The sequence below is a fragment of the Protopterus annectens genome, chromosome 5.part1 (assembly GCF_019279795.1).
Source record: "Protopterus annectens isolate FY-2018-M chromosome 5.part1, PAN1.0, whole genome shotgun sequence".
NCBI classification, from domain to species: Eukaryota; Metazoa; Chordata; order Ceratodontiformes; family Protopteridae; genus Protopterus; species Protopterus annectens.
In genome coordinates, this window is record NC_056736.1 from 527,598,941 (window position 1) to 527,612,211 (window position 13,271).

Sequence of the window (13,271 nt, forward strand, 5' to 3'; positions counted from 1 at the left end):
TCTTTTTTTATATTTGTGTGTGTGTGTGTGTCTGACTGCAGATGTGTGCATAAGCTCTTAATCCATCATTGCTGAGGTAAGTATGACTCTGTCTTTGTATAAGGTGTTTATTTGAGCGCATCATATATATTATCCTTATAAATGAAAACAAGAGAAAGCATGTCTGTAGCTAATAAAGAGTTAGGTTTACTCACCTGTGTGCATTTAAGAGCCACTGTACTAAAACACTTTTTTTCCAGGAAAATGCAAAGATCTTTGTTTTTAAACAGTTTATAACAGTGACTTACAATTTGTTCCATCAGGTGTCTCATTAAAAGTGATATTTTGTTGTGATATATCAGTACAAAGTACAAACAACACTCCCATGGGCACACTGGAAAAAGAAAGTGCTATGTCTAGGATATAGCTGTTCCTTCAGTAAAATGGATTATTTTGCAGACTCAAGATGCAGTGTGAATGACTTTGGTTAGACTTGTGCAGAAAACATGTAGTTTATTTATTTTATTTTATTTTATTTTACATTTGTTGACTGCGAGAGTCCAACTGGATTACAAGTCAATTTTCAGTGGAAGCCTGGGGAGAAAAGCTCCAAGAGAACAATTTTTTTACAAAACAGTTTTAAGGACAGACTTTTAACATACAATTTCCATAGAAGAGACTTTGACATACATATTAACTAACAGATAGGATGCATTCGTTCTTTTCAATATAATATTAAATTTTAGAAGATATTCCTATTTTATTACCTTTTGTTTGTTGTGGGCAGATATGTCCTTTTCGTGTAATGTATGTTGTATCTATTTCTTGTTACACATTTTTGTTAACCAATTAAATTGGCTAACTGCTGTAGAAAGTACCTGAGCCCAGCTTGTAAGAGGAGAGAACTGTACTGAAGGTTTAAGTTACTATGTTCCTTTTTGCATGGAGCAGAAGGACTCATGTAATCTGTATTCTCTGTGACAATGGATGTTAGAGATGTAATGTGCCATTTTTCTTGTACTACAGGCATTTCAAACTGTGTGCTAAGTGGTGGTTTTAAACATAGGTTTTCTATCAGCAGACAGTTTCACTGTTACCGGCATGCATGGCTGCTGTAGGGAAAATTTTGGTCATCAGAATTGCCTTGCATGGGGCACTGCACTTGTTCAGCATTTGCATTATGTATTTTTATAAGAAGAATGATTCTAGAATATTATTTAAACCTTGTCTTGTGGTGCAGTCCAACCTAGTAAAAAAAATGTTTTTTCCAGTTTCCACTTTGATATGTACTGTAGCTTTAAATTGTTGTAATGCAGGACTTGTGCACTTCAAACACATACATTCACAGATTTATTTCAGGAATGTGAACTATTAAGCACATTTGGTGAGTGATTGCCTCCCAGCTGTTAGCTGTGGCTAAACTTGGTTAGCATTTTGCATATGGAGCTGTGGGTGGAGTTGGCAGCAGCTGGCAATACTGGTTTAAGATGGTTTATCTGAGATGTGTTGTGGTAGATGAGTGCTTTATATCAACTTAAGAAAGAACTTCACAAGCACTGAATGTAAAATGCTTTGCTTTTCAGATGACATCCCTTATTTTCGAATTCAGCCAAAATCTGCCGTGCAGAAACTGGGTGGTTCGGTAATGCTGGAATGTGCTGCTGAGCCAGCAACTGCAAATGTGTCATGGCGTTTGAATGATCGTGAACTGAACAGTCATCCAGATGTTCTCATCTATGATGGGACCCTTGTTGTAACATCAGTCAGCAATGAAACAGTGGGTCGCTACCAGTGTGTTGTCCGGACGGCTTTAGGAGCAGTGGCAAGCCTGCCCGCAATAGTTACACTAGCAAGTAGGTTCATTTTTAATGCTGTTGAGTGGCTTGGGGGGAGGTCCTGTATGGATTCTTAAAAAAAATGTTTTTAACAAGTGCATAAGAGCCACATTGCTGACTTTTGTCCTATTGTAAGTAATTAAAAGTCATTAGAACAGGTAAGAACCAGTGCTCATGCAGGTAAGTTCTACACAAGATGGAGATTACAGCAGTTAGGATTTGCTTGTAGAGTAACTAGTAAAACAGCAGTGAAGAGAAGATCTGATTTACAGACCTCAAACTTGTGCTTCCCGTCGTACCTGGAAGATTTGAGGTGTCAGACAAAATCATTTCTTTCAGTGAAAGAAAGAAAATGCCACTTAAATTGTAGTTGGAATCCCGAATAAGTGGTATGTTTTTGCATGGTTTTAAAATGTCAAGCAATGAAAATAGGCTACTCTGCATATGAAACAAAATTATTGAATTGCTTTTTTCTTCAGCTTTTGCAAATGTATTGAAGAAGATAATGTGCATGGCTGTACAGGGGCAAAATTAGTTGTGCAAATTAACAGGATGTTCATCGTGCATACAGCTGCAGTAATCACAGATGGGTTTTCAATTCCAAAGTCTAGGTCTTGTTGTCGCTTATATAAGACACAGCCGCCTCAGACCGATGTCAGACAAAGTTAACAATTGTATTTCTTGTGGGAAGCAAATACCGCATAAGGATTTCCATTCCCTCTGCATACCTTGTTTAGCCTGTCACTTTGTGCTACTTTCAATAAGCGATTAAAGTCTTTGATTATAAAATGTTTGTCCAAAAACGCAAGGACAAAGACACACACGCAGAGGCCCTTGGTCTCCACTGACACCACGCCAAAACCGCCCCACATGGTCCGGTTCTCAACGCAGCCCCTGACTACGGCGGTGTCCTCTGTAACCGAGACCGCAGGTACCTCGGCCCATACCCAGACTTCAACCACCGAAGCCACTGTGAGTGTTGAGCCTCCTAATGTGGACAGGTCCACTTCAACCCATGGTGTCTTTAGTCCCTCATCTTCCTTTTCCGTAAAGGCCTTTACTAAGTCCAAATCAGCCATGCATCCCAAGAGGCCTGTTGCACAGGGCCCATCTCCAGGCCCCATGCCTAAAAAGCAGATGCTAAAAATGGCTGAGGATTTAATTACTCTTATCAGGGGTTCCCAACCCTCTCCAGACAAGAGACCCAGAGTGGAGGAAGCTTCTCCCTCTTCTGACCAGGACTCCATTTTTTTCAGAACATTCTGATGAAGAGGAACACTTTGAAGATTCGGATGCTGAACAGTCCATTCCTTCTGTATCTCCCCCAGAGGATTTTTCCTTTGGGGAAACCTTGCACACCTTGAGGGAACACTTCCATTGGGAAGGCCAAGACTTTTCTGATTCCAAGAAAAGACTTAGGGAATTTCTTTTGTTACCTCAGCACAGACCTCTGGCGATACCTCCTGTCTTGGACATACTTGATGATGTTTACTCGGAGGCTTGCCTAAAGGATTCCTGCCTCCTGCCCCAGTCAAGCCTGATAGGTACTACAGAGTTCCCAACTCTCACCAATTTCTTTACAAAAGCCATAATGCTGACCCTGAAACCATTTCTCAAGGCCCCAAGGGAATGAAGGCCTCTACTGCTAAGAATCCACTACCTTCCGAAAGAGAGTCTAGATCCTTAGAAAGGTGGGGAAAAAGGTATATACCTCGGCCACCCTAGCCATGAGGGCCTTAAATTGTCAGTTCTATATGCTTAAATATCAGCAGTTTCTGTTATCACAATTAAGAAATAAAATATCTCAACCTGAACAACCAGATTTGAAGGAGTTGCAGGACATGATGCATAGTGCAGAACAAGTGGGTAAACATACTTTACAATGTGGCTATGATGCCCTAGAGGCCTCAAGTAGAGCTGCTGTGACAGGATCAGTCATTCGTAGACATGCCTGGCTTAGGGAACAAACCTTGCCTGACCATGTTAAAGCTAAACTACTAGATGCTCCTTTACAAAAGGATGTACTATTTGTTACCAATGCTGAGGAGATCCTACGGAAAATGGAAGAAAAAGCTAAATCTATGCAAACTGTCAAAGCTTTTCTACAGGTTCAACCACCACATTTTAGCAGAAATTGGCCTTCAAAAAACTGGTCCTTTCCAGCCACGGACAAGCCACAAAGAGGTAGATACAGGCGCACAAGGGGCAGAGGACAACCTCAAGGATCATATAGAGGCAGACAATGGCAAATTCCAGCACCAAGAGGTGGCAAAGACAGTGCACAACAATACAGGAAACAAACCCAATGACTTCCCCCTTTTCATGCCAAGCAAGTCTCAGCTGACAGCACCCTTGGGAGGAAAGCTGGCATTATTTACAAGAAATTGGCATATTATCACAACAGACAAATGGATCCTGGACATTATAAACGGAGGCTACAGATTTCATTTTCACACTCTTCCAAAAATGAGAGGCATGCCACACAATCAAAGGGCAGAGGCTCAAATACAAATTTCAAAGCTTATGGACATGAAAGCTATTCAAGAGGTACCTACTCACGAACAAGGTCAAGGTTTTTATTCCAGACTTTTCTGGTACCAAGGAAAGGAACCGACTGGAGACCCATTTTGGACTTATCCATCCTAAACACATTTCAAAATTCAAGATGCTCACATTACAGCAGCTTCTTCCCATGCTGGGCAAGGAGTTTTGGCTGGTAACATTGGACCTCAAGGAGGCATACCTGCATGTCCCAATCAGACAAAGCTGCAGAAGATACCTCAGATTTCTTGCAGGTTCAATCCACTATCAATTCTCTGCATTGCCCTTTGGCTTATCTACTGTATTCACGAAATGCCTGGCATCAGTAATTGCCTACTGCAGACTTCAAGGGATACAAATTTACCCTTATTTGGACGACTGCCTGATCCAAGCGGACAGCAAGCACATACTTCTGGAACATCTGGCTTATGTAACACGGTTATTGAATTCTCTGGGATACACAGTCAACAAAGAGAAATCCAGGCTAACACCATCTCAGAAAATAACTTTCCTGGGTGCCAACTTGGACACAAACACCCAGATGGCCTATCTAACGCCAGAAAAACAGGGGCAACTAACTCAGTACTTCAAAATACTAGCAAATTGTACCAGGCTCACTGCAAGGAAAATCCTGCAGGCTCTGGGCTTCATGGCATCTTGCATTCTTTTAATCCCATGTGCAAAGTTGCATATGAGGAAACTTCAATGGTACCTAAACCTATGGTCTCAACACAGCCACAGTTTGGAAACAATAATACCAATAATCCCATGTTTGCAAAAGGAATTTCTATGGTGGGCCCAAGCATGCCAAACAAACACAGGTCTTCCATTCTGCAAGCCTCAAGCAAATCAAGTCATCACAACAGACACCTCAGACTACATGACAGACAGGTGCATTCAGGGCAAATGGTCCCAAAAGGAAAAGCACCTTCACATCAATCAAAAAGAAATGCTACCAGTGATAAATGCAATTACAGCTTTCAAGGACCTCCTGCATCCAGGGCAATTATTGATAAGAACAGACAACACCACAGTAATGTGGTACATAAACAAACAAGGTGGAACACATTCATACCCCCCGTGCAGGCTAGCCATGTCACTTTGGAACTTGGCTCTGGAATGGCAAATTGAACTTCAAGCACAGTACTTGCCAGGATTGGAAAACACGCTGGCAGACAATCTAAGCAGAAATATGACAGACCCACACGAATGGAAGTTGCATCCTCAAGTGTTTACAAAGATAATCCAAGCGTGGGGAAGGCCAGACATAGATCTCTCCCACAGGAATCATCAATTAAAAAGTTCTGTTCAAGGACCTTTCATCCAAAGGCCTGGAGAGTGGACGCCCTTTCTTTCAGTTGGGCAGCATGGACAGTTTACGCTTTCCCACCTTTGCCTCTTCTGCCCAAGGTGCTCTTGAAAGCAAGAGCAGACAGACCGAAGATGCTACTGATTGCTCCAGACTGGCCAAGACAACACTGGTACCCACTCCTGAGGAGCCTAACACATACTCCTCCCTGGACCCTACCTCTAATGCCTCTTCTACTGACTCAGCACAGCTACAAAACTCTTCACAGCCAGCTGAAGACACTCAATCTGGCTGCATGGAAAATTCCTTAACACCACAACAGACCCTACTCTCCAAAGAGGTGCAGGATGTCATTTTGGAGGCCAGAAGGCCATCTACTAGAAAGGCTTACTCCATAAAATGGAAACTGTTTTGCTTGGAATGAGAAAAAAGGCCAGGATCCTAGAAAACTGAATTTGCCTCAGATATTACAGTATCTAGCTGAGCTGTTGAACAGTGGACTTTCATTTTCCTCCATCAAAATTCATGCCTCAGCCATTTCTGCAGAATACAACACTGATCCACCCTTATTCTCTCACCCACTTTTAAGGCAGTTCCTCAGAGGAGCTAAGAATATAAGACCTCCAAGGAAACAACCAATTCCAGCCTGGGATCTTAACTACATTCTAGAAAAATTAACATTACCTCCCTTTGAACCAGCTGCCTCAACAGATTAGCAATATTTGTCCTGGAAAACAGCTTTCCTTCTGGCCATTACCTCAGCTCGTAGGGTTTCGGAACTACAAGCCCTCATGGCTGTGCAGCCCTTTCTCATCTTCCATCAGGACAGGGTTTCCAACCAACCCGTCATTTATGCCTAAGGTAGTATCCAGGGTAGCTTTAAATCAGGCCATACACTTACCTACCTTTTACCCCAATCCTCAAAACAAAGGGGAAAGGCTGCTACATTCCTTAGACATCCATAGACAGCTACGTTACTATTTGGACAGAACAAAACCTTTCAGGAAATCAGAACAACTTTTTGTGTCCTATGCTGTAGGAGCTCAAGGGAAGCCAATTTCCAAACAGACAATTTCAAAATGGATAGGCCACTGCATACGGTTTTGTTACTCCTTTCATGGCAAACCTGTTCCTACAGGCATCAGATCCCACTCCACATGGGCCACAGCTACCTCTACAGCCTTCCTCAGAGGAGTCCCTACCAAAGATATTTTGGAGGCAGCCACTTGGAGTTCTGTGCATACCTTCACAAAACACTACCACCTGCCTTTATACTCCAAAACTAGAGCAGGCTTTGCCACTGCTGTGTTGCAGGGCATTCTGGCTGCTCCCAGTTCCACCTAGTGCCTACCACCCTGTGCGTAGCTTTGGGATTCTACCCATCTGTGATTACTGCAGCTGTATGCACGATGAACATAGTACAGTTTTGTACCTACCATAAATGTAGATGTTAGAGTGCTATTCCCTCCCTCCTTCCCCTCTTGGTAAAGGCCTAGTGGCTAACACCTCCTCATACAACCTGATTGGGTTATCCTTCTATGGTGTATTTGCTTGCAACTACTGATTTTTGATTATATTGCATTGCTTGATTATATAAATAATTTATGTATTGCCTTCCTTCTGGGGGCACCTGACATCTGGGGCAAGAAAGACTGAAGAAAATGGCGTCGGCTGTGTCTTATATACCCCTGTCGCACTGACGTCAGGAAAGAAAGCGACAACAACGGACCTAGACTTTGGAATTAAAACCCATCTGTGATTACTGCAGCTGTAGTAGCACTCGAACATCTACATTTATGGTAGGTACAAAACTGTACTTTTTGGATTGTTGTGTAGTAATATCACTTTATGGAGGCTAACTTTTTAAACAGTGCGTGATCACTGAAGTGCCTTAATGCTGTTGAACACTGACTCATTTCTAGGAATGATGATTATTTTTCAGCTTTAGCAGATCTAGACAGTTTTTAATGTACCGCTTTCTCCCAGTAAATGTCAGTTACCTCATCCCATATCCCTTTTAATGGGTTTGAAGACATCTGCAGCACTATATAGCAGTTGTGTAGTAGGGGGTTGCTAAGTCTACAATACCCATTCTCATCCTCCACAAGATATGTATAAGTGAGTGCCTCCATTTTCAGAAGGTCCCGCTTCCTTGCAGTCTAGATGTGAGGAGGAAGATGAATCCCAATATTTGATTGCCAGCAGTGCCGGAATCGTCTGTGGCAGCCTGTGCACCAGAAGTATGTCCCTTAAATTCCCATTAGAAAACTAATCATCTGTCACCTTAGATTAACAGTGGCTTGTGTGGGTGGGTAGATGGATTCTTCATGCCTGCTGTAGACATGGTGGTGTTATTGTGCAATATAACTAGCTGTAATTTAGCACATGCTTGGGTCTCCTGAATGTCCATAGCCGTTATCATAGGATCATAGGAGGTTACTAGGCTAATGGGCGTAGTGGCCTCACAAGCCTAGCCAAGTTAACCCTTGTTCCCAAGAGTGTCTTTTACAACTAGACAGTGAGTCAGCACCACTTACCGCATCACATCTAAGAGGAATACAGGTGGAACCCCTGGGGTGAATTTACAGTTTCCCATCCAGTCATCCAAATTACGCTTAAATAGGGTCAACAAGTGACTTTGCTTAACATAGATTGGAAGTCTGTTCCAGAGACGAGGTAACCATTGTGAGACAAATCTGTCCCTCCAGCAAGTCCTTTTGATGTCACATGCCAGGTTAAGGTCTCCTGAGCGTGTGATACATGTACACTTTGACTTGCAAATGTGTAGCATTTCCATTAAGGCAAGATCAGAGATTGCCTTAAATGCAAGGCACAGGTAGCCTCTGAGCAGTCTGTACGACACATAGTAGACGCAGTGATTTCAGTCACTCCATATATGACAGGTGCTGAAGACCCTGAATTTTCTTTGTAAGAAACCTTTATGGTCTCTCCAATTGCTGCAGGTGCTTGGAGAGGTACATACCAAAGGGAACATTATACTCTATTGTTGGCCTGATGAGGGAAGAGTACAGGGCGATTTATAACATCCTTTTTTCTGGAGGCAATTCCCTTACTTATGAGGTGAGCAATATAGAATGAACCTCTAACTGCTGTGGAGACATGGTGATCAAAGATAAGGTTGCAGTCAACCTGCATGCCCAGGTGTCTCACCAGGAATTGCATGCTTTAAGGTATTGCTATTTATGTAGTATGTTGTAGGAACATAACCCTTGCCGAAGTGGATGATCATACATTTTTTTGTATTGAGTTTAGGTCCATGACTTTGGCACCAATCATTAGTCTGTGCAAGTCCTTGCAGGATATTGAGATTGTTAGGGGACTGAATGACGGCTCCTAGTTTGCAGTCATCATCAAACTTTGCCAGCCACAGACCTTTTGTTTTTGCCTGTACTTTGAAGAAGTAAATTCCGAACAGTAGGGACCCCAGAACAGGCCCCTGTGGAACACCACTAGTTACTGGTCTGCTGGAGGAGGTAGAGTCTCCTATTTTGACTGTATGAGTTCTATTGGTGAGCCAGCTTGCAACCCACCTGACAATATATGGCTTGATACCCAGCTGGGTGAGTTTATCCATAATGCCTTAGTGGGGGAATGGTGTCAAAGGCCTTGGCTAAGTCTAGGTAGGCTGTATGTACAGTTGTACCCTTGTCAAGGGCTTTGGTAACTGTCTCGAAGTCCACCAAGTTTAACAGGCATGATCTCCCTTTGATGAAGCCAAATTGGTAGGGTCGAGTGTTTGTAGATTACCTATATCTTTGTTGATAAAGTCCATGATGATACGCTCCATGGCCTTGCAGATAAGGCTGGTTAGGCTTATGGGTTTATAGATGTTCATCGTGTTTCACTGTTGCAGTCATTACACTTGGGTTATCCTGCTGGCAGGCAAGCCGCAGTCGGCCTGAATTCCAAAGTCTTGGTCCGTCGTTGGTTGCTGTCGCCTTTTCCCTGACATCAGGGCGCAGGGGTATAAAAGATGCAGCTGACGCCATTTTCTTCAGTCTTTCTTGCCACGTGGTGCCCGAAGCAAAAGCAGTTCGCAAGTGCCGGTCGGCCGACTCCTGAGATTTTCGAAATTGAATTTCAGATCCGAAGTCTTCTATAAAGCTAAGTACCCGGTTGGGGAAACTTTTTTCTTGCTCCAGTCTGATTTCAGAAAAAGTTAACAATTGTATTTCTTGTGGGAAGCAAATACCTCATAAGGATTTTCATTCTTACTGTATTCCTTGCCTAGGCCCTGACTACGACTTTGCTAGTTGTCGGTTTTGTGCTAGATTTAACCAACGCACTATTAAGCATCGGTACGATTTTGCTTTTCATTACTTTGGCCGAAGGTTTAACTACATAATGCCGTTGGAACAGCCGACGACTGCAGTTCATAAAAAACGCAAGGAAAAAGAAAAGGACAGGCATCCGAGGTCCAAAACCGACGACGAAGCCTCTTCTAGGCCAGTCGCCGGTTCTCAGTGAGGCGCTTTCGCAGCCCCTGACACCTGCTACCTCAGAGCCACAGGCCGCCTCCGACTCCCACGTGGAGACAGCTAGGCCTCTGGATACTCAAGGTATTGGTCCTTCAGAAATTAGTCCCTCAGATGGGTCTGGAGCTGCTGAGCAGGCATCGGCTTCTGCGGGTGTTTTCAGGCCTGCACAGCTTTATATCAAGCCTACTTCAGCATCAAAGACAAAGACTAAAACAGTTTTAAAGACAAGGAAACAAGTGCAGCATTCTCCAGGACAGACTTCCATGCCTAAGAAATAGATGTTCAAAATGACCGAGAACCTAATTACTTTGATCAGGGGTTCCCATCCCCCTCCTCATAAGAGGCCTAGGCAAGACACTGAATATGATTCCTCTGATCAGGTTTCCATTTCTTCTGACTCCTCTTCAGAACAGGAATACTCTATTCCTCCATATGAGGATTCTGATGCTGAAGAATCTATTCCTTCAGCTTCTCCTGAGGTTTACTCATTTGGGGAAACCCTGCATACCATGAGGGAGCATTTCCACTGGGAGAGCCAAGATTATTCAGATGCTAAGAAAAGGCTCAGACACTTTCTTTTACTACCTCAGCACAGACCTCTTGCTATTCCTCCTGTTCTAGACATTGTAGATGATGTATTTTCAGAGTCCGGCCTGTCTCCCGACTCTCTACCCTCCTGCACCTGTTAAGCCAGACAGATACTATAGGGTTCCAGATTCTCATAAATTTCTATATAAAAACCCTGCTGCTGCTGACCCAGAAACTATTTCTCAGGGTCCCAACGGGGTCAAGGCCGCTACTGCAAAAAAAACCCTGTCCCCTCAGATAGAGAATCTAGGGCACTAGACAGATGGGGGAAAAAAGTTTACACTTCTGCTACCTTGGCTGTAAGGGCTTTAAATTGTCAGTTTCATATACTTAAATATCAGCAATACTTAATGTCTCTGTTAAAACAGAAAATGTTGACAAATTCTGAATGTGCTGAGAACAAGGAATTGCAGGATTTATTGCATGCAGCTGAACAAGTGGGAAAACATACTTTGCAATGTGGTTATGATTCACTGGAGGCCTCTTGCAGGGCCGCTGTAACAGGTTCTGTCATTAGAAGGCATGCTTGGTTAAAGGAACAGACTCTGCCTGATCATGTTAAAGCAAAATTATTGGATGGCAGAAGAGGTGTTGAAGAAAATGGAAGATAAAGCTAAATCTATGCAGACAGTGAAGGATTTCTTACAGGTACAGCCACCCAGATTTAGCAGGAACTGGCCTTCTAAGAATTGGTGCTTTCCCGTGTCAGACAGGCCACAAATAGGCAGATACAGACGCCCTAGAGGCAGACAACAGCCCCAGGGCTCATACAGGCCCAAACAGTGGGGTTCTTCTACCTCCAAAAGTGGAGAAGACAAATCACAGCCATATAGGAAACAGTCCCAATGACTTCCCCCTGCCAATGCCAAGCATTTATCTTTTGGCAGCACCCTTAGGGGGAAAGCTAGCACTTTTTTCACAAAATTGGCACATGATTACCCAGGACAAATGGGTCTTAAATATAGTCTCTCAGGGCTACAGGTTCCACTTTCACGCCCTTCCAAGGGCAAAAGGTATGCCAGCCCTGCCACACAATCAATGGGCAGAGGCACAAAACCAAGTTTCATCTCTCATGGACATGAGGGCTATTCAGCCAGTGCCACAACAAGAGCAGTGACAAGGATTTTACTCAAGACGTTTCTTAGTACCAAGAAAGGATAAAGCATGGAGACCAGTTCTGGACCTGTCTATTCTAAATACTTTTCTGGACGTTCCAAAATTCAAAATGTTGACTCTGCAGCAGCTTCTGCCCATGCTGGACAAGAAGGCTTGGCTTGTAACTTTGGACCTCAAAGAGGCATATCTGCATGTCCCAATCAGACAATCTTGCAGAAGGTACCTCAGATTCATAGCTGGCAAAATGCACTACCAATTCTCTGCACTGCCCTTTGGCTTATATACTGCGCCCAGGGTCTTATGCCTGGCACCAGTAATTGCATTTTGCAGACTGAGGAATTCAAATATATCCCTGCTGCAGAGACCAAAGCATTACTACAAAGACATCTGGCATCTGTAAAGCGAGAAAAGATTAAAAAACTAACTACAGTAAATAGGATAATATATAAAATAAAAAAAATCAAAACTAGTGCCCCTTGCCCAGATCAGCCAAAAATACAACTTAAATACAACTGGCCACTGCCAGAAATTACTTCATTAAAAAAAAAAAAGCAAACAAAACCCAAATCAAGCCGGTACAAGGCTACAAGATACACTTTACCTGCAATCCTGTTACACTGGGAGCTGCATATGCTACTATTCTGGCTAGACTGCATAAGATGGCGACTTAAAACGGTAACTCATAACTACCCTAACAACCTGGACATGCATTGCCACCTCCTGGAATCATCCTGCCTGCAACAGCCTGTTCTGCAAACCCGCATGCCTGCTGGCACAAGGAAACCACCACAACAAGCACCACAGCCAGGCAAATACTACCAACAGATGCTTCACAACAACAGATGCTTCCAGAATATGGAAAAGGGCCCAACAGGGCACAAATGGCCACAACAACATGATCTACACATCAATCAAGGAATCAACAAAAAGAGATGCTAGCTGTACAGACCCCTGACAGCCTCCAGGACCAGGATTATGCCAAGAGTAGACAGGACAACAGACACAGTCACACATAACAAAAACAAGGGGCAGTCATGTGTACACAATAAACAAGGCAACACACATTGCACATTCCTCCTCCCTCTGCAGACACACCATGATTTCAGAGTGTGACGTTGGCACTCAATTGACTTACCAACAAAACACCTGCCAGGACAAAAACAAAAAAATGTCATGAAAGGGAGCAGAAATTGGCAGACTCATGGACTGGACACTCAGGGTGAAAACTAGATCACAAATATTCCAGCATGATAACAAGGCCCAGGGGATGCCCAGAGACATGAATCGTCACAACTGCCAACTTCAGAGACTTCAGAATTCTACTGATCATTCATCACAAAGCAGCATGGAAAGTGGATGCTTTGTCATTCAGCTGGAACAACAGCTCCTTTCTCCACTGCCTCT

The 13,271-nt window shown here is 43.3% G+C and overlaps 1 protein-coding gene across 1 annotated transcript in view; it reads left to right on the forward strand.

Moving 5' to 3' along the window:
• The window catches only part of BOC (BOC cell adhesion associated, oncogene regulated), a 321,403-nt gene that overhangs the window by 159,051 nt on the left and 149,081 nt on the right, over nucleotides 1–13,271 (forward strand). The window contains exon 3 of the mRNA XM_044073144.1: nucleotides 1,563–1,832. Within this exon, the coding sequence (XP_043929079.1) occupies nucleotides 1,563–1,832 (270 nt within the window). The remainder of the gene's footprint in view (nucleotides 1–1,562; nucleotides 1,833–13,271) is intronic.